The following is a 21,266-nucleotide window of genomic DNA, read 5'->3' on the forward strand; positions in this document are numbered from 1 at the left end:
TCTAGTAATGTACAAATAACCCATTGTGCTATTCCACCCAATGCAATTCCAAAGGTAAATATTTGCCTTTTCTCTTCACAGCTGCAAACATGAGTGCCGCAGATCGCAACCATTTTGAGAGGCGTGCCATGAGATACAGGCACATCCTGCAAGTGCAGTGTGGGTACCGGAGGATGGCCCGCAAATATCATTCGGATCGGGCCTCCGGGGCGTGGTGGGCCACACCACAGGCTCCCCCTACATTGCCACCAACAGCCACCAACACCACATCCACCAGGTCCCCCCAAGTGGCCCCAGCAACGTCGGGAACAATAGACCCTGGCTCTTCCTCCAGACCTGGACCCAGCCGTGTTGTGATACCAGGACAGTCCAGTGGGCAACCAACTCCTGCCACAACCTCAACCTCCGCCGGCACACAAACAACCTCAGACCCTCCTGTTGACCCAGCTGCCTTCCTGGCATTAACAAGAAAAATGGACAAGCTCGTCAAGAAGGTGGACAACCTGAGAGAGGATATGGGCTATATTAAAAAGCGGGTCCGCTCCATCAGGCGGACACTACGGAGGGCGAACCTGTAGGACTTTTGCCCTGTAGAACTTTTACCCCTCCCCTCTCTCCTCTTTCCTATTTTCTACTGTTAGTTGGGTTTTGGGGATTAGTATTAGGTAAGTATAGGTATTTAGCTTAGTTAGTGTTAGGGAAGAGGGTGGGGGGTCCTTATTCTTTCTATCTTTATTTTTTGTGTGGGTGGGTGGGTGGGGGGCAATGTTGGGATGCCTGTTAAAAAAAAAAAAAAAAAAAACTTTCAAAAAATTACTAAAAAATATATGTTTGTTTAGAATAGTATAGTATGTGTGTAGGTTAGTAAGTGTTGTCCTGCATGTGTCCTGCCTCATAATGGTGGGTGAGGGGTTGATGTTTAGATCGTTTCGTTACATGTGTAGAGTAAGTTTAGGTTAGTTAGGGACAGTTGTGGGTTAGAAGTAGTCAGGTTAGATTAGTGTAGGTTTACCTTTCCCTTAGTTGCCTCTTGTGTTACTCAATAGAAATAAATATATAGTTAACCCTTTACATGATGCGTTAGGTGCTACTTTATCATGGCCTTGACATCAGTGTAGCTGAATGTTTTAGTATGACATTTGTGTCCTATGCTCGCCATCCCCAGGAAATTGAGGTTTAACATGCCAGCTACCCGTGTGCTAACTTGGTAAGTATCCACCATTTGGGAGACCCACCATTGGTAGTGTGCATTGATCACCAAGGTTTTGTGTTGGTATGTATCCTACTTCACAAAGAGTGCTTCCAGACTTGTTATTGTGGGTAAATTGAGAGGTCGGACAGCATTGTGAAGTTCAGGGAGATCTTTGTAGATGAGGAGTTGCTCACACTCTTGTCTTGTTGCTTTCATTGCTGACCTACATCATGTGTGTACTGATTCTGCATGACTTTCCTTCATGGAAGTATACTCCGTAAGGGTGATTGATGCAGTGTAATTTGTTAATGTTTCCTTACATTTTGCAGCATTATTTCTTATTTTAGTATTGCATGGTGCCTACATTTCTCAGCCACCATTAGTTGTCTAGAATAGCTGTAGATGGTGCATCATTCTGTCCAACACAGCATGATTGTGTGTGGTTAGTCCCTTCATCAGTTATTTTCATCAAGATGGTAAGGCTATGATGCAATCCTGGCCACTGCACAGATGTTTCAGAATACATGAAATCAGGACAGTAGTATTGAGAATCTACATGGTTGCCACACAGGCACTTTGGAGTTAGGTACTGCACAGTTGAAGTGTGAAATAACACAGAGACATAATAGGTGTGCAAGTGCTATTTATTTATAGGTGCTGTAGTGCAAAATGTCCATTCACCATGTTTGCTGAGTCCGTTCTGGTGCATTCTTACATGGTGATCCTTCAGAAGGGGTGTGGATGATGCTCCTGACATGCTGGGGTGATGTCACAAACAGTGCAGAGGGACAGGAATTGGCAAATAGTAGGAGAGAGACATTCACTGGCAATGGGGACAAGTCATACAGTGGATTGCAGAACAGTCATTGAGTGTAGTTGTAGTGAGACTGGCATTTGACAAAACGTAGGACCTTGGTCAAAGTAGGCCATGGTGCAGGGACTAGTGCTTCCGGGTACTCTTCCGTGTGAATGTTATCTGTTCCATGTCTTCTTCTTCTGATGTGTGTGTTGCCTGGTTTGTCCTTGTTGTTGTTGGTTGTGAAGGGGCAACACACACCTCAGTGTTAGAAGACATGGAGGCAGACATCCCGGGGGCTGCTCCCTGTGGAGTTATGAAGGGCAGTACTGCAGCAAGGAGGGCCTGCTGGTTTTTCCGAATGGCAGCCACATCACGATGGTAGGCAGCCAGGTCGGCCCTGAGGGGTTCTATGTTGCATTCGTGCACACGTTGACTGGATTGCAGTTGTAGTTGTTGTGTCAACTGGATGACAGCTGTGCAGATTTCCTTCTGTGTTTTGACAAGTTCCTGCAAGAGAGATGTTCAGGTTTGCATAGCAGCTGCCTGATCCTCAGAAGACATCATGCACGAACGCACCCCCTCAAGGCTGGCTGCCATAGTTTGCATCCCCACCCGCACCTCCTTGGCCAGCTCCCGCTGTACCCCAATGACGGTTCTTTCGAAGCTGGTGCCAGTGTCGTCAGAGTCCTCAGCTGTGTTGGAGCTGGCAGGTCTTACAATTGGGGTGGCGGGTGGTTCTCCTGTGGTGGCTGCTTCTTCTGTGCTCCTCCTTGTGACTGAAGGTGGGGTTTGGAGGCTTTCAAGGACCATTTGGATGGTCTCCTGTGGAATGTTTATGGGCTCGTCATCCATGTCATCAGGGAAATCAGGGACAGGCATATCGTCAGGAGATCCATGTTCCTCTGCAATGAAACAGGGTACAATTAGTGTGTCTGTGTTGTGACAATTTTGCACTAAGATACAAGCCTTTGGATGCCTTAACTTTGTGCTCTGTTTTAGTCTTGGTATCTGCTGTCCTTCATATGGGCATTGTTGTAGGCCTATGGCCCACCTGTGTGTCACATGTATGATATGGAGCTATCAGACTTGTCTGCCTGATCGCCTCTAGGTGTTGCTTTGTCAAAATTTAGGAATGGGCATGTTTTTGTCCTACTCCTCCCTCCGTGTTTAACTATTCTTATGGAGGGACATTTTGTTGGGTGGGCTCTCATTATCCTACATGAGATTACTGGCTTTCTAGGCAGCAGGATAGCTAATGGTGTGGGGGACTAAGTCTGACACACTTGTAATTAACTCTGTCACCCTGATTCTTTCTTTTTGCTCTGGCTAACTAGCAGTGCCTCTGGTCTCCCACAGCAAAGGAATGTTTAGACATCCGAGCGCATGACATCTTTGGAACTTCTCAGGGAAGTCGTGGTCACTCAGATCCTACACAATTCTCTCTTTTCCAGTATGTTCTCATACACAAATGACAAAGACAGTACTTGTTTAATATGATGATTTCATTGTACAACTGACTTGTACATATTTAGGTGTGAGCCACAATAACCCAAACAATACAAACTGTTAGAATTGGAATAGTCAGCAGGAGAGTAAAACATTTGTACAAAGCTATCATGCAGCCTAACTGTTTCTACTATCCCTCTGCTTGTTCTATTATAGCACAGCATGTTAAGCTTGGAGCTTGCCTGTCTGAATCACTGGGGAGACATCATCCCTCATATCAGAGCAATGGCCTGTGATCTGGTTCTGCATCTGCAGCAAGGCAGGCAGCGTCTAGTTGTGGTTCTCTGTTTGGAAACTCCCTCTTGCGTGTCTTGGGACAAGGAAGTGATTTTATGAGTCATATGTCATCGTGATGACAAAGTGTCCCTACGCAGGAATGCCAAATCTTAACCCCTACCACGTCTATCGCCAATGTACCAGACTGTATCCTTGACTGGGACACAGAGTGAATATGTTCTGGCAAACTCCAGTGCAGAAGTAGGCAAAACAGTGTGATTTGACTAATTAACAACACCGTAGGACTGGCTATTTGCTAAATTAACTGATAGGAAGGCCAATAAAAAGCATTTAGTGCAAAGTGCTCTGAGGCTCTTAGATGTGAGCAAATGAGTAAAAGTACATTCAGGGCAAGGTGCACAAAGGCCTAAAGCCTGAAGCTAATGCGCAAAGTATACGTTACACTTACAACACTACACTTTGACTGGCTGTGGGTGTTGTGAATGCCCTGGCAGCACACTTGCCTCTCAGGACCTGCCCCAAACACTTTTTATTCACATTGCCCGAAATGTACATGTGACGTGGCATATCCTATGCATGTTAATGTTAGGATGTGGTATGGATGTAAACATTGTTGATGTTTGAAGATGATGTTGGGTCATGCGTGTTTAATTGGATTGGCCTGTTTATCGTATGAAGGTTCTATTTGGTTGTCAGACTGTGCAGGTGTGTTTCAGTGACCAGTTGCCTGTGTCCCCTCCTCAATGTTGTTGTCTGAGCAGTATGACATTAGTGATGTAGCCTTGTTAGCCAGGCACGTGAGAGACCCTGACGTATGCAGCATGTGTGTGTCCTTAGTGCTGTGTGGCTCCTATTGCTGTTTACTTTGCCTTATGTATGTGTCAAGTATGGACATTCGGCATTTGAGTGTACTGGTGCCTTTGTATTATTTCTATGAATAGTTGCAGATGTCATCCTCACCCCCTAATTTAGGTATGTATGTTCCATGTGGAGGTTCCTGCCATTTGGTACTATAGCTGCACAGAGATGAGAGGTGTTCTTGTCAACTGTTGTCGCAGTTACATTGCAGTTGTTGTTTTGGCTACTGCATTACTGATAGGGACCTAGTTTATGTAGGATAGATTTTGCAAGACAAGTGCCTGGATGTGAGTTTGACGTAGTGGCCTTCCCACCTGTCGCTGCTTTCCCTTGGCTCTATTGTTGTACTTACAGGATAGCCCCATGGGACTGTTGTTGGTGCTGTATTTTGTCGTGCCCCAGATTCAGTCTGTGCTGGCCATGCCCCCCTGCCGTGCCCCTTTACCCATGCCACTTCATATATGTGCTGACTTACATGCATTGTGTAGTAGGTATCCCCCCCTGCTTACAGTCCCCATTATTGCAATTTAATTCCCCATGCGACTTACCCTGCATGTGCGTTGTCTCGTGGTAGTCTGCGCTGTCCTGCCTTTGAATCCCTGTGACGATCTCCTCCGGGATGACGGCTGCGACCATCTCCTCCATGTGGTCCAGGGCCTCCTGTTGTGCTGGACTCCCCCTTCCAGTCTGCATTGCTGCCTTCCTGTTCCTGGCCATTTTTTCTTTTGTCCTACTTTTGCAGTCATGCCAGCGTTTCTTACACTCAGTGACTGTGCGGCGTTCTTCAGCCACGCTGTTGATCTTGTCCACAATTTGTTTCCATATGGCCTCTCTCCTACTGAGTGGCAATTTAGAGGTGATGAACAATTGGTGCTGGTGTTCCGTCACCTCTTTCACCAGGATTTCCTGCTCCTCTGCACTGAAGCGACACTTTCTTTTTTTTCTAAAAATGTCCTGGTTCCGTATGGATCCTCCTGGCTGGTTCCTGGTCTGCTGTCATCCTCCTGGGGTCTGTACTGGCTTCTGGGATCCATTTTGGCTCTCCTCTGCTGAAAGGGCAGTTTTCGCGCTAATATTTGACGCAATAGCGTCAAGAAAAACAACGCTTTCCGGTTTGCGCTGTCGTAAATCGACCCACAGTGATTTGCGTCGCGTTAACGTTGGTTTCCTTTACGACGTAACACCGCTGTGTGCGTCACGAAATAATGACTCCCACCTGTTGGTTGCGCCGCCGTACGTCAAAGTATAAATTTGACGCCCGCACGGCACATCGAAATGGCGTTAGCCGTCGCTAATTTTTTTGACGCAAAACTGCGTTAGCGCAGTTTTGCGTCAAAAAGTATACAGTAAATATGGCCCACAATGTATTTGAGTATTAATTGTAGACCTACCTGACACAATACCGCAGGAGGAGAGTGAGAGCATGGAAAGCAACTATGAGACAAATGTAGCCAAAGGGGACCTTTATGGTAACGCAAAGACAGGAAACAGTCAGGCTAACAGGATGCAGGGTCAATCGGGAACAACAATTAACAAGGCAAATACACAGTGAGCAGACTGATATTGGTCAAAGGTGGAACAACACTGTGGAAAATGAAAACTGTATTTGTCCTGTGTGCTGCAACGTTACACAATAACCCCAGGCCTGTGTTACCCAAGTGATTTATACGGCAATGCATAACAGTGACATACATATAATGGCTGTTTCTATGCCGTTCCAGGCAGCTGCAAGAGCAGTGCATGTTCAAATGGCTGGTCTGCATGGAGGTGCACACAGGTGTGTGCAGCTTCAGTCTCTCACAAGTCCTGTAGGTGAGAATCAACTTCAAAGGGCCAACAGTACCTTTCACATGGGAAGCAATGGACAGGTGATTACATGTCCTACCGACTACCAGGCAGTGCATTATCCGACCAGAAGTCCATGCAGACAGAAGAACAATGACTACGGCATACCATACTAAAGAGGGAAGCACACTGGAGTCAGAATGTGAGTCTGGGTGTGTGTAGATGAGGGATTATCTGGGTACAAATAGTCAATTTCCAGGGCCCCCTCGAGAAGGGTGGAGAAAGACAGAGAACATGGCAGAGACAGGACTTATGACCTGGGATGGCATGTGCAGGGGATGTCTCGTGAGCAATGCTAGTCATACCTGGGGCACTTGTGCTATCCATTTGCTGCTTACATGGATTTCTTGTCACACATACTCCTTGCAAAGATAGCTCATGTCACACTTACTGATGTCAGGGGTCTGGTCATACCTTCTTGTTACCGATGCTATAACACATCCACTGCCTCATGTATGAGGCATTTTTTTCCTTAGTGAATGATGGTGTAAGTTGTGTGCCATATGCTGCAATGAACCATGTTGCCAACATGTATGTGTGAAATAGCTGTGGTCCTCTGCTATTGCACTTCAAATGTGAAATGGACAGGATATATGCCATTTACAGTGTGTGTGAAGTTGGGTGTACATTCATACCCATCACATGTGATGTGGATTTTTCAGTATCCTAATATGTAATCCTGCAATGCTCCATGAGGCTACACTCTGATTATGAGTCTTAGGGATAATGTGATGCAAAAATGATTACCCAGACCATGATATAGTGATTAGAATAGGTGTTTAATGACATATGGTAAGACAGTGGTGATGGTGAGTAGAGTTAAAAGAAGTTTTGGACTATGTGTTGTCTCCGACGCAATCCTGCAGCTGTGTTTGGATGGCCCCCCTCATGTTGATGGACAACTTCCTCCTCTTCCTCCTCTTCAGGCATTTGTGGGTCTGGTTCATAGAGGGGAATGGTCCTCCTTACACAAATGTTGTGCAGGATGGCACAGGTCAAAATGATCTTGCAGACAATTTCTGGTGAGTATAGGAGGCTGCCTCCGGTGATGTTGAGGCAACTGACTCTTGACTTCAAGATGCCAATAGTCCTCTCGTCTCTGTTGTGTGTTCTCTGATGTGCCTCATTATAGGCACGCTCTGAGGCTGTGCTTTGGGTTTGCAAATGGGGTCATGATCCATGGCTGGATCCCATACCCCTGATCAGCTGAAAGAGAAAATGAGTGAGAAAATGTTGATGTTGCTTGCACCATGATTATCACTTTGCATGGCAGTTGTTCTCTTGTGTTGTCTGTGACTCATCTGTGTTTGTGTTATTGTGTGGAATCCTCGTCTTCGAGGATGTACCATCAGCATTGGGCTGTTTCATTATCTGAACTGTTGTTTGGCTTATTGACCGAATGTCGGCAGTATTTTTGTAGAGTTGCAGTACATTGTTCACTCCCTTGCATTATGTCATGTGAAAGATGTGTCCATGTGTCTTAACTTGGGGTGACATGATACTTCCATACACAGAATCAATTCCACAGTGGTGGTAACACAGTTGCGTCTATATGGCCTGGTCATCCCATCCAATTTAACATATACAATAGAATTTGTTAAACATCAGTGAGGCCCTTTGATTTGACAAGGTGACAATGTACAACACATTTCCATAAGTTGTCAGCACTGACGTGTTGACAATTGACTATGCACAAATATCCCATGTGTGACAAGTTCTCTGCAGACCTATTTCTCTGCCCTTGCCGAGTCGACTCATGTTCAAACGTGTACCTATACTACTGAACCTGTTCCAGTTCAGCTGGTTAACTTGATTGTGAGGTTGTCATTTTGAGTGTCAGAAGGTTCATATGCCTGTACATCTGTTGTGTGTGTGTGAAATTGTCTCAAACCGTATGTGTAGGAATGTGCACTTTCAATATTGTCACATCAGTATGTGTTCTTAGCACAGTCCACTTGCTTATTGGTAGTGGGCAATGTCAGAGCAGGAGTGATGTGAGATATTGGTACAGCCTTATTGATTCCATGTCACCTTCATTGTAGTCATCGTCATCATGCTATGTGTCTCATGGTTTTTGACCTGCAGCAAAAAACATTGCACACCCCTTACACAGTACTTATTGGTTGGAAGGGTGTTTGAGTGTTGTTGATGTGATATTGAAAGATTAATCTTCCAAGTTGTACTGCCAGTTAAGGCCATGTCATTGTCACAGTGCTGTTTTTAAATTCTTCCCTTGTGTCTGTGGAGTGGAATCTGATGTTATTTGCATCTGTCATTTGTCCATAGGTGTGTATCACATGGGGTCAGGATATCAAACATGACTAGGGGTGTCACAACCTCAGTGTCTTCCCGGCCACGTGTCAATGTAGTGGGGAATGTGTTGTTTGTCCTAGAGGGTTGCTGTGCTGTGTGTATATAAGTAGGTTTCTGTACTTACCAACAAGTAGGCCATTTCCATACCGTCCATCCTGGAAGTGTTGATTGATGGTGCAGTGGCGGAAGATGAATGAATTATGTACACTCCCAGGATACTTTGCCACGATGTTGGTGATCAATCCCCGGTGATCGACAATGGGCTGCACACTGATGGAGTGTGTGTGCTTCCTGTTGCGGTACAGATGTTCAGTTGCAGCAAGTGGCACAATGCGTACATGTGTGCAGTCAATGGCACCAAGCACGTGTGGGAAGCCGTTGATTTGATAGAAGCCCTGTTTGGTCTCCTGCTGCTTCTGCTGTGTGTTGGGGAAGCTGATGTGGCAGGGCGTGAGGGAGATGATGGTATCCAATACCTTGGGTAGGAAGGCAGAGAATGAGGGCTGTGAGATCCCGGCAACCAGGGCACCAGTGGTTTGAAAGGAGCCACTTGCCAACATGTCGAGGACAGCTAACAGCTTGGTTTCTGGTGGAATGGTGTTGGGTGTCTGCAAGCTGGGTGCCAACTGTGGCTCAATGTTGCAAAACAGCTGCTGAATGGCTTGCCAGTTGAGTCTGTACCTTTGGATGATGTCTTGCTGCCGGTGTCCCTGAAGGGTTGTCCTTGTGCGGAATATCCTCTCCTGCCTTCTCCGTTGCCTTTGGGGTCCCCGCTGGTGTTGTGGAAGCTGCTGTTGCTGGGCCTGTGCTCTGCGTCTGCGTGAATGCTGGATGAACATCACCTCCATGTCTTCCTTTTGGAGCTCTGCTGTTGATCTTGTGTGTTTTCCTTATGTACTGGTGTGTTTGCCCCATTTTAACACCTGCCCTGACCCAGGCGTTATTTTTTTACACAAATTGGGCTGTGCGTCATTTTCCGACTCCGCCTCCCAGCCGTGCAGGATTTTTGGGCAGTAGCATAAATATGGTGCAAGGGTGTTTAAGTCATTTTTGGGACGGGAACACCTACCTTTCATGTCATTAACACAAGGCGGTTTCCCGCATCCAGACAATGACGCACACGGCAGACTTTTGGCATTCGCGGGGTCGGGCGTCATGGTATAAATATGGTGCAAGGTTTGCGCCGAATGTGCGTCAAATTTTTTGACGCACATTTGGCGCCGACAGAGTATAAATATGCCCCACAGTTCATGAACTCCATGATCTGCATGGCCTCTTTTGTACTGTCTTCACTCTGGGCCAACAGGGTCAACTTCAGTTCAGATATCAGATAATTAAACTTTTATGTGAAGGCAGAGACTAATCCCACACTAAGAAAACAGAACTGTCAGCCAAGCTGCACTACACCCATGTCTGCAGTTCATTGTGGCTAAAAGAAATTGACATATTCAGTAGCTCTCTCATAGGTGAGACCCATTGGCTTTGCCAATGCTTGTTCTTTAAAGGGAACAAGATGATACAGATTTTGTTTTGTCAGAAATTCACCTTTTCAGCATGCGATCCCCAAAATATTTTGTCTTTAGCTGGATCCTGTTTTCCTGGCGTTAGAATGCTGTGCAGGGTACCCCTGCTAACGAAAAGTAAAGTGTCTGTGCCCCCCCTTAAACATGGTTGGTTTTGCCTATTCTTATTTGGTAACTGTCATATAGGTACCTATAAATCCCTATAAGGTGTACTCAGGCCCTGGAAGTTAAATGTCACTTGTGGAACGCAGCACCTGTTGTGCTATCCATACATTGGCAGAGTAAACATGGCTTAAGAACTACCCTGGGTAGCCTGTTTGCTGCAGTGGCAGCTCTGAAGTAGGACCAGACAAAGTAACCCCTTTTCATTGTTAAAAACCAACTAGTTAGTCACCCTTTTGTATCTTTGTAGCCCATAAGGAAGGGTGCATCATATTTAATGGCACATCTAGGTAAAACGCAGCACAGTTATCACAGATGTAATAAACATCCGAATGCCCACACATAGCTCCCCGTTAACATAACAGTAGGAAATCTGCCTTTTCTGCTTGGTCGCCCCAGTTTTTTTGTCTTTTGCTGGACCCTATATTGTGTGCTGGCTTAAGAACTCAGCAAACTTTACCTCAGTTAACCAATATAAAGTGCCTGTGCTACCCCTGTAGCCATGTTTAAATCGGTTTATTCCTGATCAGCACGTTTAGCTTGCTTGTACACCCCGAGTATGTGGTGTAAGGAGTGCACCAAGGGCCTAGCTCGTTAATGCCACTTGTAGACTTCAGCGCCTATTATGCTATCCAAAATAGCAGCAGTGTAAATATGACATCAGACCTACCCTGTGTAGTCTGACTGTTGCAGAGTAAGCATATAGGGTGCCCTCTCAAAATAAAACTTTGTGAAATGCAAAAATCTGACTTTTATATATTATGAAATCTCCCTTATGTAAGCCTGTAGCCATCAAAGTGTGGGATACATGGTATTTAAAACTGTGACATGTAGAAAGCTAATATTGCCATGTCTCCAGAGTGACTGCCCAAAAAGCTTTTTTCACCATGACAGGCCTAGCTGTCCTATGTAGAAAACCAGAGTGCAGTACTAATACTTTATCTCTGGAATGGAATGGATCAGAAAAATAATTAAACTATTTTTAATAGTTGTTAAAAATCTACTTCAGTTGTGGAGTCAGATTGTAATACATATTAAGGAAGACTAACTCTTAGAAAGTTACTCTTTACCTATCTGAACTGTTTGGAGGCTAATTAGCATAAGCCACTGCCAGCTACCAAGCTGTGCTCAACTTTTAATAGGTAAACAAATAAGGTGAAATGCCACACAAGAGCAAACAATAGGCTGACCTGAATGGGCAGAGAATACTCATCCCACCTAAACAGAATATGCAGTTTGGGGACTGTGGGCATCCTTTGCAGTGTCAAATCCTGCTTGAAAAGATCTGTTGAGCCACATGTGACACTTAGGGTGCTGTTGAAAGGGAGACAACAGGATGTCAAGACAATTCTTATGGCTTTTTTGTCTGGTTGCCAAAGGACCCTTCTTTATCCTACCTGACTTCCATCTCTGTTTTTTTTGTGCCTACAGTGCCTGCCTCAAACTGAACTTTAGTGTTAGTCTCTGTTTTTTTTGTGCCTACAGTGCCTGCCTCAAACTGAACTTTAGTGTTAGATGTGGGATGACACCAAGATTACCACAGTACAATCCCCACAAAGACTGCTGAAGTCTTTTTCCCATTTTGAAAATGTCCTGACGCATGGCATTTTGGGGATGTTTGCAGTGAGGTAGACAGGACATACTACACAATAGGTAGATCAGGTCCTGGGAATTGTTACTCCATTTGGACAGAATGGACCAGGAATCACTCCCACCCACCAGCTACTGCCGGCCATAAATGTGGCACCTCAGGCACCCTGTTCAGAACACTTTCTGGTCCTATAGAAGATCAGAAGAAGACTGGACCTGATGGTGTGACCTCAGATGAGCCCGAAGGGCTGGACCTGCTTCTTCTTGTACCCAGGATGAAGACGTGACCTCCTGTGTGGTTACAGGGTGAAAACAATCTGCAAGAGCACCAAGCTTATAATTGGCAAATTGACCTGGTTTGGACCCTGCAGCTTCAGCCTCACACCCTGTGAGTGTCTAAGTGCCTCAGCTGAGGTCCAGGGAGTTTTAGAAGTGTACTCTGGTGGTTGATTTGGGTCTTAAAAGACTAAGGAGCCTGATTTAGGGTTACTCCGTCATAAATGTGACGGATATCCCGTCCACCATTTTGCGATTTCCAATGGGTATAACGGGATTGCAATACGGCGGACAGGATATCCACCACATTTGTGAGGGAGTAATCCCATCCACCAAACTCTAAATCACGTCCTAAGTCAGAAGGTTAAATCTTTGACCCGGAGGAACCTGGTTTGTGAACCCAGTCCATGCTTCATAGTGGTCAGCCTGAAATTGCGCCTGGGTTCCAGTCTACCACAACCATAGACTATCAGTGGTGCCTATCTCTTTTCTGGCACTATTTCTACTTAAAACTTTAAAAATGCATAACTCTGGTTCCCCTTATTGGATTTTTTCATGTTGGTGTCATTTTGTTTATTATGTTTTACTCTGTTTTTCTAATCCAGTTTGGAATTGTTATTGTTTTGTGTTTTAACTTTATTACTGTTTTGGCACTGCATAAATTCTTTACACATTTCCCTAAATTAAGCCTTTCTTCTCTGTGCCATAGCTATCAGTGGGTTGAGCTTAAGTTAATTTAGTGACTTTGAGGGTTCACCCAGGCAAGGTAATTCCTTGAGGCAGTAGTCACCTACCCCAATTAATAATCAAATTTCTTAGAGTGTTATTTAATCATACTGAAAATTTTACTTTTTGGAAACAGCTGTATTTAAAGCTAATGTAATAACATCATTTGGCAGTCATTGATTTTAGCCCGCAGAACTGATTTTGCAACATTTGCCACATAATATCTTATTTGATGCAGAATTTGCAGATTTCACAAGTGTTTCCATCGCTAGATGTATTAAAGGATACTAAAGATGTACAGTTGGAATGAAATGCCTCATGTAACACTCAGGTCCTGATTATGGTTGCCTGGTAGTTGATGCAATAATTACCACATTTGATGAAGTCTGACACTGAATGTGTTTGGAATTTATTAGGTGCAATAAATATTGCCTATTACAAGTTTTGCTCTCACAATCGAGCATAATGTACAATTATTGGTGCTTACTCCACCTACTGGACCGTTTCCCCTCATTAACCTGTCAGGTTTCACTTGCTGAAATGCAATGAGAGGTGCGATCTTTATCACACCTGGTAACTACTGAGTGTGATAAACATCACAATAAGTATAATTGCAAAGCCTGTGCAAAACGCAACTTACCGGGACAATCGTATTTAGGGCCACAGAATAAAGTGCGTATCCTGACACCTACAAACACTAAGGCCCAGGTTTATGCTTTTTGCAGCAAAACTGCGCTAACGCAGTTTTGTGGCAAAAAGTTTAGCACCAGCCTGTGTCATTTAACAACGCCAGCCGGGCACTGTATTTATTGAATGCCGTAAGTTGGCGTTAAACATGGGCTAGCGTCTTCAAAAAAGACGCTAGCTGGGTGGGGGTGGCCGTAGGGAAGGAGGGGGTTTGCGTCAGAAAATGACGCTAGCCTGTTTCGAGGCAAAAAAATGCCTCTAACCAGACTAGTGCCATTTGCTGGCGCACAACCACCAAAAACATGACTTCTGTTTTAGGAAAGACAGGAGTCATGCCCACCACCCCAATGGCCAGCACAGGGGACAAGTATCCCTGGGCATAGCCACTGCACCCTCTGCCATGCAGGGGGGCCCATGTTAGGGCCCCGATTGCACTTTAAATAAATTAAAAAATACCTACCAATACTTACCCTACTTACCTGGGATGGAGTCCCTCATCCTCTGGTGTGGGAGGGGGTGTTCCTGGGGCTTGGGAAGGGCATCTGTGGACCCATTCCATGGTGTTTAACCATGGAAATGGGTACACAAGTCCCCTAACACCTGGTCTGACCAAGACATTAAATAATGGTACAAAGCAAGCTTTGCACCATTATTTAGCCCCTCCTCCCACCCGTGCGTCATTTTAGAACGGGGGATAAATATGGGGCTATGGGGATAGCCCCATTTTTTAGATGTGAACACCTACCTTACATCTCATTGACGCAAGGTAGGTGAATGCATTCAAACAATTGTGCAAACTCCTATATTTTGATGTTAGACATGTCTAGCGTCAAAATATAAGTATGGAGTTAGGTTTGGGCCAAATTTGTGTTTAAGAAATGGCACAAAGTCTATATAAATTGCCCCTATGTGGCCAGCTTGCACCTACAGGTCGCTACATTTAAGGATTAAAAATGTCACCAAATTAGTTTCCTTCTTTTTTACGATTTTTTCTATTTCACTATTCATGATAAATCATGAGTACATCAAAGTGTCCTAAATACCAGTTATTTCCAGAAGGCACTTGGAATTTAGAAAAATCACAAACATATTGCACCTTTTACAATCTAACATCTTGAAGCTGAAAAGGAGGTGTGCCTCTAATTGAAGGAATGGTCTGCTTGGAGATTTGTTTTGTGTGGAGCACTTCATGATATTTGTCTTATGAAACCTATGTTGCCATGGAAGGTTCAAGGAAACTTTTGCCATAATGGCATCCCTCTGCTTAGGTATGAAACTTTTAGTTTCAGACTTGCGATTACTAGAGGGTTGCAAATTGGCCTACCTCAGGAATATTAATGAGGTAGGTCGCAGTTTGTGACCCACTGGGAATGCCTGCCATCACAAGGATGGTGGCCTGATGAGGTCAGCAGACCACCATGTCTGTGAAGTGTTTTTTTTGGTTTGAAATGCAGTCTGTTTTCCTTAAAGGAAAACAGGATGCTTCTTAACAATCAAAAATGAAAAGGTTTTTTTTCTTTCATTTTTTAAAAGCAGACATTGGTCTGTGGGACCACTGCTTGCTCTTAAAAATGTTTTTTCAACATTCACAAAGGGAAAGGGGTCACAGTTCCACCAATTTTGAGTTGATGGTAAAATATCAAGATTTGCAACCTTATATCCGTTGAAAAATCTTGATACATAACACTGGAAATCATTGTTTGGAAGGGACGCCCTAAACATGCCCCTTCCAATTAGCTATTTCTACACCCACAGATCGGATCTTTGTACATTTGGAAAGGAATTTTGCGACTACAAAAATGCTTCGTACATGTGGCCCACAATGAATTGTTGGCTAATAACATTTTGTGTAGCATCTATCACGTGTGTAGTGTCCTTTCTAATAAAACGATTAGTATCTTTAGGGTGGGTATCTCTAACTTACCGATTATTTTTATTATTTATTATTAGATAATTTGCAGCACAATTTTCCTTTTTCTTATCGCTTAATTCAGTCAACCCGGGATATAACTAATAATTTAGTCCCCATACATACACAGTGTTTTTTTCCATTAGAAGTTATTTATGTATCAGAGGGACAATTTTTAAGACGCTTCACATTTAATATGTTATATATTTAAAAAATCCGAAATGATTGTAAATACCTTGGAGTAAGGATTTACTAATCCTCGAATATCGCAATGGGAAAAAATCAACTGAGCATTTTTCAGTTTGGTTAATGAAAATACGCTATGCAGAAAGTTGCCTTTATTTAAAGATTGAGCAATATCGTGTTCGCGGGAATTGCACATGCAGAACACACGTCTTTTGGGAATGGGAAGCCTGTGTGCGCCTAATGCAGCAGAGAAATTGGGTATGAAAGTTCATTGTACAGACAAACATGGCCCCTATCATGCTGACAAGGTCACTGAGGGCAACAGAGCCTTGCTCTAGACATGTCGGTCATGCAAGTTAAAAATGCCCCGGGGATTGATGCTTCATCCCTGAAACATCGTATTACTGCGATCAGCACAGCGATAGAATAAAATAATGCGAGCACAATGCGTGTGTGCATTTTAAGTATGCAGACCAGTTTTTCAAGCGGAGTAATGTGTCCACTACTTTTTAGGCAGTTCTAATGTCACCTAAACATGTCTTCCTGTTTAGATTTTCCAGTTTATTTCATATGGAAGGTCCGAGATGGGGTGGGATATTGAAATTGTCTTTAGGAAGCAACATAATGCTCCAAGAACTGTCACTAAAACACAACACGAGAGGTTCTACTTTAGTTTTAAAGGGTTCAATAGCACATATGTACTTTTTTAAATGTTTAATGTCTCTTCAGCGATGGTTGGTACCAACAGTGAATTTGGGGAGTATTATCGGGTAAAGTTGCAGGTTTTATTTCTCACATGTAGCATACGTGATTCTCCTTAGAACTGTGGTTTATACCTGAACTAGGCAAAGCTGACTGGTCGCACCCTTGACATTTCTCTGGCAACGCTTCCTGAGAAGCTTCTGGTTTCACCCAACCTTGTATATCCACAACTTTGACGTTTTCACCCCTTTCCATTTCTCGTATGTGTAGATTCCTTGCTAGTTATTGACTTCATTTATTTTGTCTCTCTCGTGGTGTTTTCCTACTGAGATGGCGCTCTCTCTCTCCCTCTCTCCTTCTTACCCAACCCATGCCTAAATGGCATATCAATCATGTGTTTCTGCATCTGGGTCAATCATCTACATATTCTACATATCCTGGAATAACTAGATCTCACTGCAGCAATCACTGGAATCCCCTATGGTCTAGCCGTGAAAGGAATGTGTGCACCTATATGATCTACAAATACACTTTTAAAAAGCATGCTACACACAGCCAGCGCTGCCAGAGGTAAGAATTCACCCTGGAGAAGAAAGAAGCAAGATTTAATTCAGGCAGTGTATAAGACACTAATAAAGAGTGTCCAATATAACCAGTATTAGCAATATAACCACCAGTTCACAAAAAGTCCATGATGCTCAAAGTTCCTTCCAGTTTTTAGCTCCTTTTGACCAGTACCTTGCACAGTGACTTTCTCCATAGCATGTTTTGGACAGGTTGCAACTTTGTTCATCCTTCTTATTGTCAGTTTCTCCGAACACCAGTATCATTTATGAATATTTAAAAAGATATTCCTCTCCAATGGTGCAGATTTGACTGATGTTTTCAGCTATTCTAGATATGCTTGCCAGTATCCTCGTATATAGTCAATGGCAAGCATCATTCCAAATCCTTTTCCAGAGGTACCATGTCGTCTCAGATTTCACAAAGCAAATTATATCATGCTGAAATTTCGGTGACTTTCAGTCTCAGCATTATTAAATCAGAATTCTTCCCATGGGTGAAATTTTTCATGCACTAAAAATTGCCCCCACGTTTCGATCCTAGCTACTCATATTCTGTGAAAAGTGTATCCTTGAGACGCTCTGAAGTCTAGGTCTAGTGCCTCCCATAATATAGAATTCTGACTGTTTTCATGTTAGAATACCAATGCACAGGTTATTCTACCTCCAACCACACCTTTCTAAAACATCTGGATGCTAGAAACTTATAAAAGAAACTATGCACTTAGTTTGGCACAGCAAGTGCTGACGTTAAGGGTTCTAGCTCCAACTCACCATCAAACCCACATCCTTTCATATCGATGTGACTGATAGCTCAATAAGTCAGCTGTACATCCAGGAGAGCCAGTCTGTCTTTCCTTAATGCCCTACAGAAATATCTTTCTTCATGATATTCAGACCCAATTGAAGCCCAAGCAAAGTGACTGAATAAACCCTGTATTATCATCAGTCATACATCATCCTAAAGAGTTAACGCACACTGTCAAAGAGAAAACTATATTTTGGGGGAATTTATATTTTTGGTCAATTCACTATACCATACAAACTAATAGGAAGACAAGTCCACCTCTTCAAAAGTATCAGCCCTTCTTTTGTTACTATACTAAGATAACATTTAAACAGAGACTTAACGTCCATAATCACTTGAATCCCCAAGTATTTTATAAAGTTGACTACTTCAAAGATCCAAAATGTTTATCATTATGGGGACTGGCTAATCACCTGCTAAACCTATAGCAGTAATTAGTAATTATTCTGCGCTTAAGATCTTTCAGACATCTACTGGGAACAAACCCTTTTTGCAACTCGTGTATTAAAATACTTAAATGTTTACTTAGGGCCTTATTTAGAGTTTGGAGGATGGATACTCCATCACAAACTTGGGGTATATCCCATTGGTTGTATTATGGGTGCCATTGAATGTAATGCACTTTTAATACAGTGGACAGGATATATGGCATGTTTGTGATTGAGTATTCCATCTGCCAAAATCTAAATTAGGGCCTTACTCTGCTAGTCAATAGCAGAGTAATGCTAGTCAATATGGCTAAAGCATTAATAATCACTATTTAACAATGAAGTTGCCTGATATCCATTATATTGTGTCAGATTCCTGTCACTCTTTAACATCAATATTACAGTAGCCTATGCCCATGAAAGAGGATTTCTACTTCCTAAAATGGTACTTTTAAGCAGTTTAGTACATTAAAGACCGGTGACGTAGGCTCTGTGGGCCTCAAGCTTTTCCATTCTTAGGATTATTTCAAACATCTCTAAACTTTCCCTCATTAATAGCTTGCCTCATCTTCTTTTGTTGCTCTAAAGACAGTCTAGGTATCTTCAAGATATCAAGTCAGCTTTGATTTATCTGGGGACTTATCTTCCTGATAAATATTTGAAAAACAATTTAGATTCACCTTCGATATATTTTTCATACTTGACTATGGCTTTGCTAACAGGATCTAAAACTGCTTGTGCAAAATGTCTTCCTTGATCAGCTTTTACCTTTCTCCCTAATAGAGAATCACATTTTCCACTCATAGCACTGCAATTTTCTGACCTCCTGCCTTTTAAAATTAGTATCTAAAACTCAAGTCCTCAAAAAATTAAATTATTTGTTTAATTATATTGTGCTGACCCTTGTGCACACATGCTGACCATGAGTATATCTCTTGAATCTCACTACAACATGGTCTTTCTCAAATTAATCATTTTGATTGTTACACCATGATCCCCAAGAGGAAGGCCTTAAATTTACTCTGTACACTGGTCAAGGAAGTTGATTTGAAATTATTTAGGAAAAATCCAGCTGTGCTATCCTTCAAATAATCCACCACAGAACTCTCCTTCAGCAATTCTGAATAATGTCTCACCTAACCTGACAAGGGATAATGTATATTTTCAAGAATGTTCTTAACCCCAGAACGGTCAGTGAGATGTATAGAGAGATAGGTATCTCCTTAACGACACTACCCAACTCCCCCTGCATTAAGTAATCAATTCTTAAAGAAACATTTTGTAGAGTGAAATGTATGTTCATGTAATTGATCATTCTTTCAACCCCAAACATCGATGAGGCCCATCTCCTGAATAATTTCCCTGAGGAGTCTCTTTGGCTTACTGAATTAAAAATATAAGGTGGTTGTGGATTTATTTGTGACATCATTTATGTTATAATAAAATATTACAATTCCCCACATTCACACATGGTGAATGCAGGTTCAGCTGTCTAGCTAGAAAGTACTGAAATTGCAGGGTCATGAGTAGGCCATAAAATGAGACCACTCCATATCTGCCCTGCTTTTATTGTCACTATAGCCCATTCTCCCTTTATATCACACATCATTTAGAGTTTAGTAGGCAACCTGCCATCGGCCTAGATGATGGAGGCTATTGCCTCTACCATTTATTACTTTGGTGACTGTGTATTTTTGTGGGAAAAAGTGGCGCTCAAGGCTAAGAGGTGACTATAAATAATGGCATAGGTTCTCATACGGTGCACTCTTAGAGGACCACACCCCTGATCCCCAACTGTGTGGCGAACCAAACAGATAATCAATAGAAAACAACTAGAGGCACTCGTTAAATCAGCATAAGCATACTAGTAAGTACAATAATATCCGCCAAAGTAATTGGAACTGTCCTTTGAAATACCATACACTGTGTCTTTGGCATGGTGTGAAATACAAACACTTCAATCAAGAGGCATGACAATCGTCAGTGCAGTTCCAAAAATTCTTAGGCTTTTTATTTTCAGTGTCCAGAATCAATCCAGGAAGAACAATGTCCAAGTTTAATCCAGAATGTTTAATCAGCAGCAAATGCCTTGAGTAATGTTCCAATCCTGACCCCACAGCCAATCCAGAATGTTTAATCAGCAGCAGATGCCTTGAATGATGTTCCAATCCTGACCCCACATGTTTTGTCTGGGGGATACCCCATTGACTTCATCAGGGCTGAAAAGTACCAAAGATTGGCCTAGTAACCAAATTGAAACAATCTACAATCACTTAGACCCGTCACCATATCAAAAAGAAACGTGGGATGGATAGTTGTGAATTCAGTGTGAGATAAGTGTTGTGAAACAAAGCACACTCCGTAGTATACAACCCGTGAAAGTGTTATCAAACGTGGTTATTGTTGAAGTTCCAAGGAGAAACCTACTGGCTCTCAGGATTGGAACATTATTCAAGGCATCTGCTGCTGATTAGACATTCTGGATTGGCTGTGGGGTCAGGATTGGAACATTACTCAAGGCATTTGCTGCTGATTAAACATTCTGGATTAAACTTGGACATTGTTCTTCCTGGATTGATTTTGGACACTGATAGCAAAGCCTAAGAATTTTTGGAACTGCACTGAAGATTGTCTCGCCTCATGATTGAAGTGTTTGTATTTCATACCATCCCAAAGACACAGTGTATGGTATTTCAAAGGACAGTTCTAGTTACTTTGGCGGATATTATTGTACTTACTAGTATACTTATGCTGATTTAACAAGTGCCTCTAGTTGTTTTCTATTGCCTCTACCACCCTGCCATTAAATCACTTTCTATATTTTGGGATCTCTACTGGCCTGGCAGAGATCTCTGTGCCTACAAAAGAGCCACCGCCACATCAGCTTCTCTGAGCACAGTTTTTGAGCAGTTACCATGTTTCACGCAACAACTCAGCAAACTTTTTTGTTTTATAA

General features: G+C 43.0%; 1 protein-coding gene across 1 annotated transcript in view; it reads right to left on the minus strand.

The window, feature by feature from the left end:
- Positions 1-1,930: 1,930 nt before the first annotated feature.
- The window catches only part of LOC138290376 (uncharacterized), a 201,940-nt gene continuing 182,604 nt past the window's right edge, over positions 1,931-21,266 (minus strand). Inside the window, exon 4 of the mRNA XM_069230239.1 lies at positions 1,931-2,893. Within this exon, the coding sequence (XP_069086340.1) occupies positions 2,514-2,893 (380 nt within the window). The 3' untranslated portion in view covers positions 1,931-2,513. The remainder of the gene's footprint in view (positions 2,894-21,266) is intronic.

The sequence above is a fragment of the Pleurodeles waltl genome, chromosome 1_1 (genome assembly GCF_031143425.1).
Source record: "Pleurodeles waltl isolate 20211129_DDA chromosome 1_1, aPleWal1.hap1.20221129, whole genome shotgun sequence".
Taxonomy (NCBI): Eukaryota; Metazoa; Chordata; class Amphibia; order Caudata; family Salamandridae; genus Pleurodeles; species Pleurodeles waltl.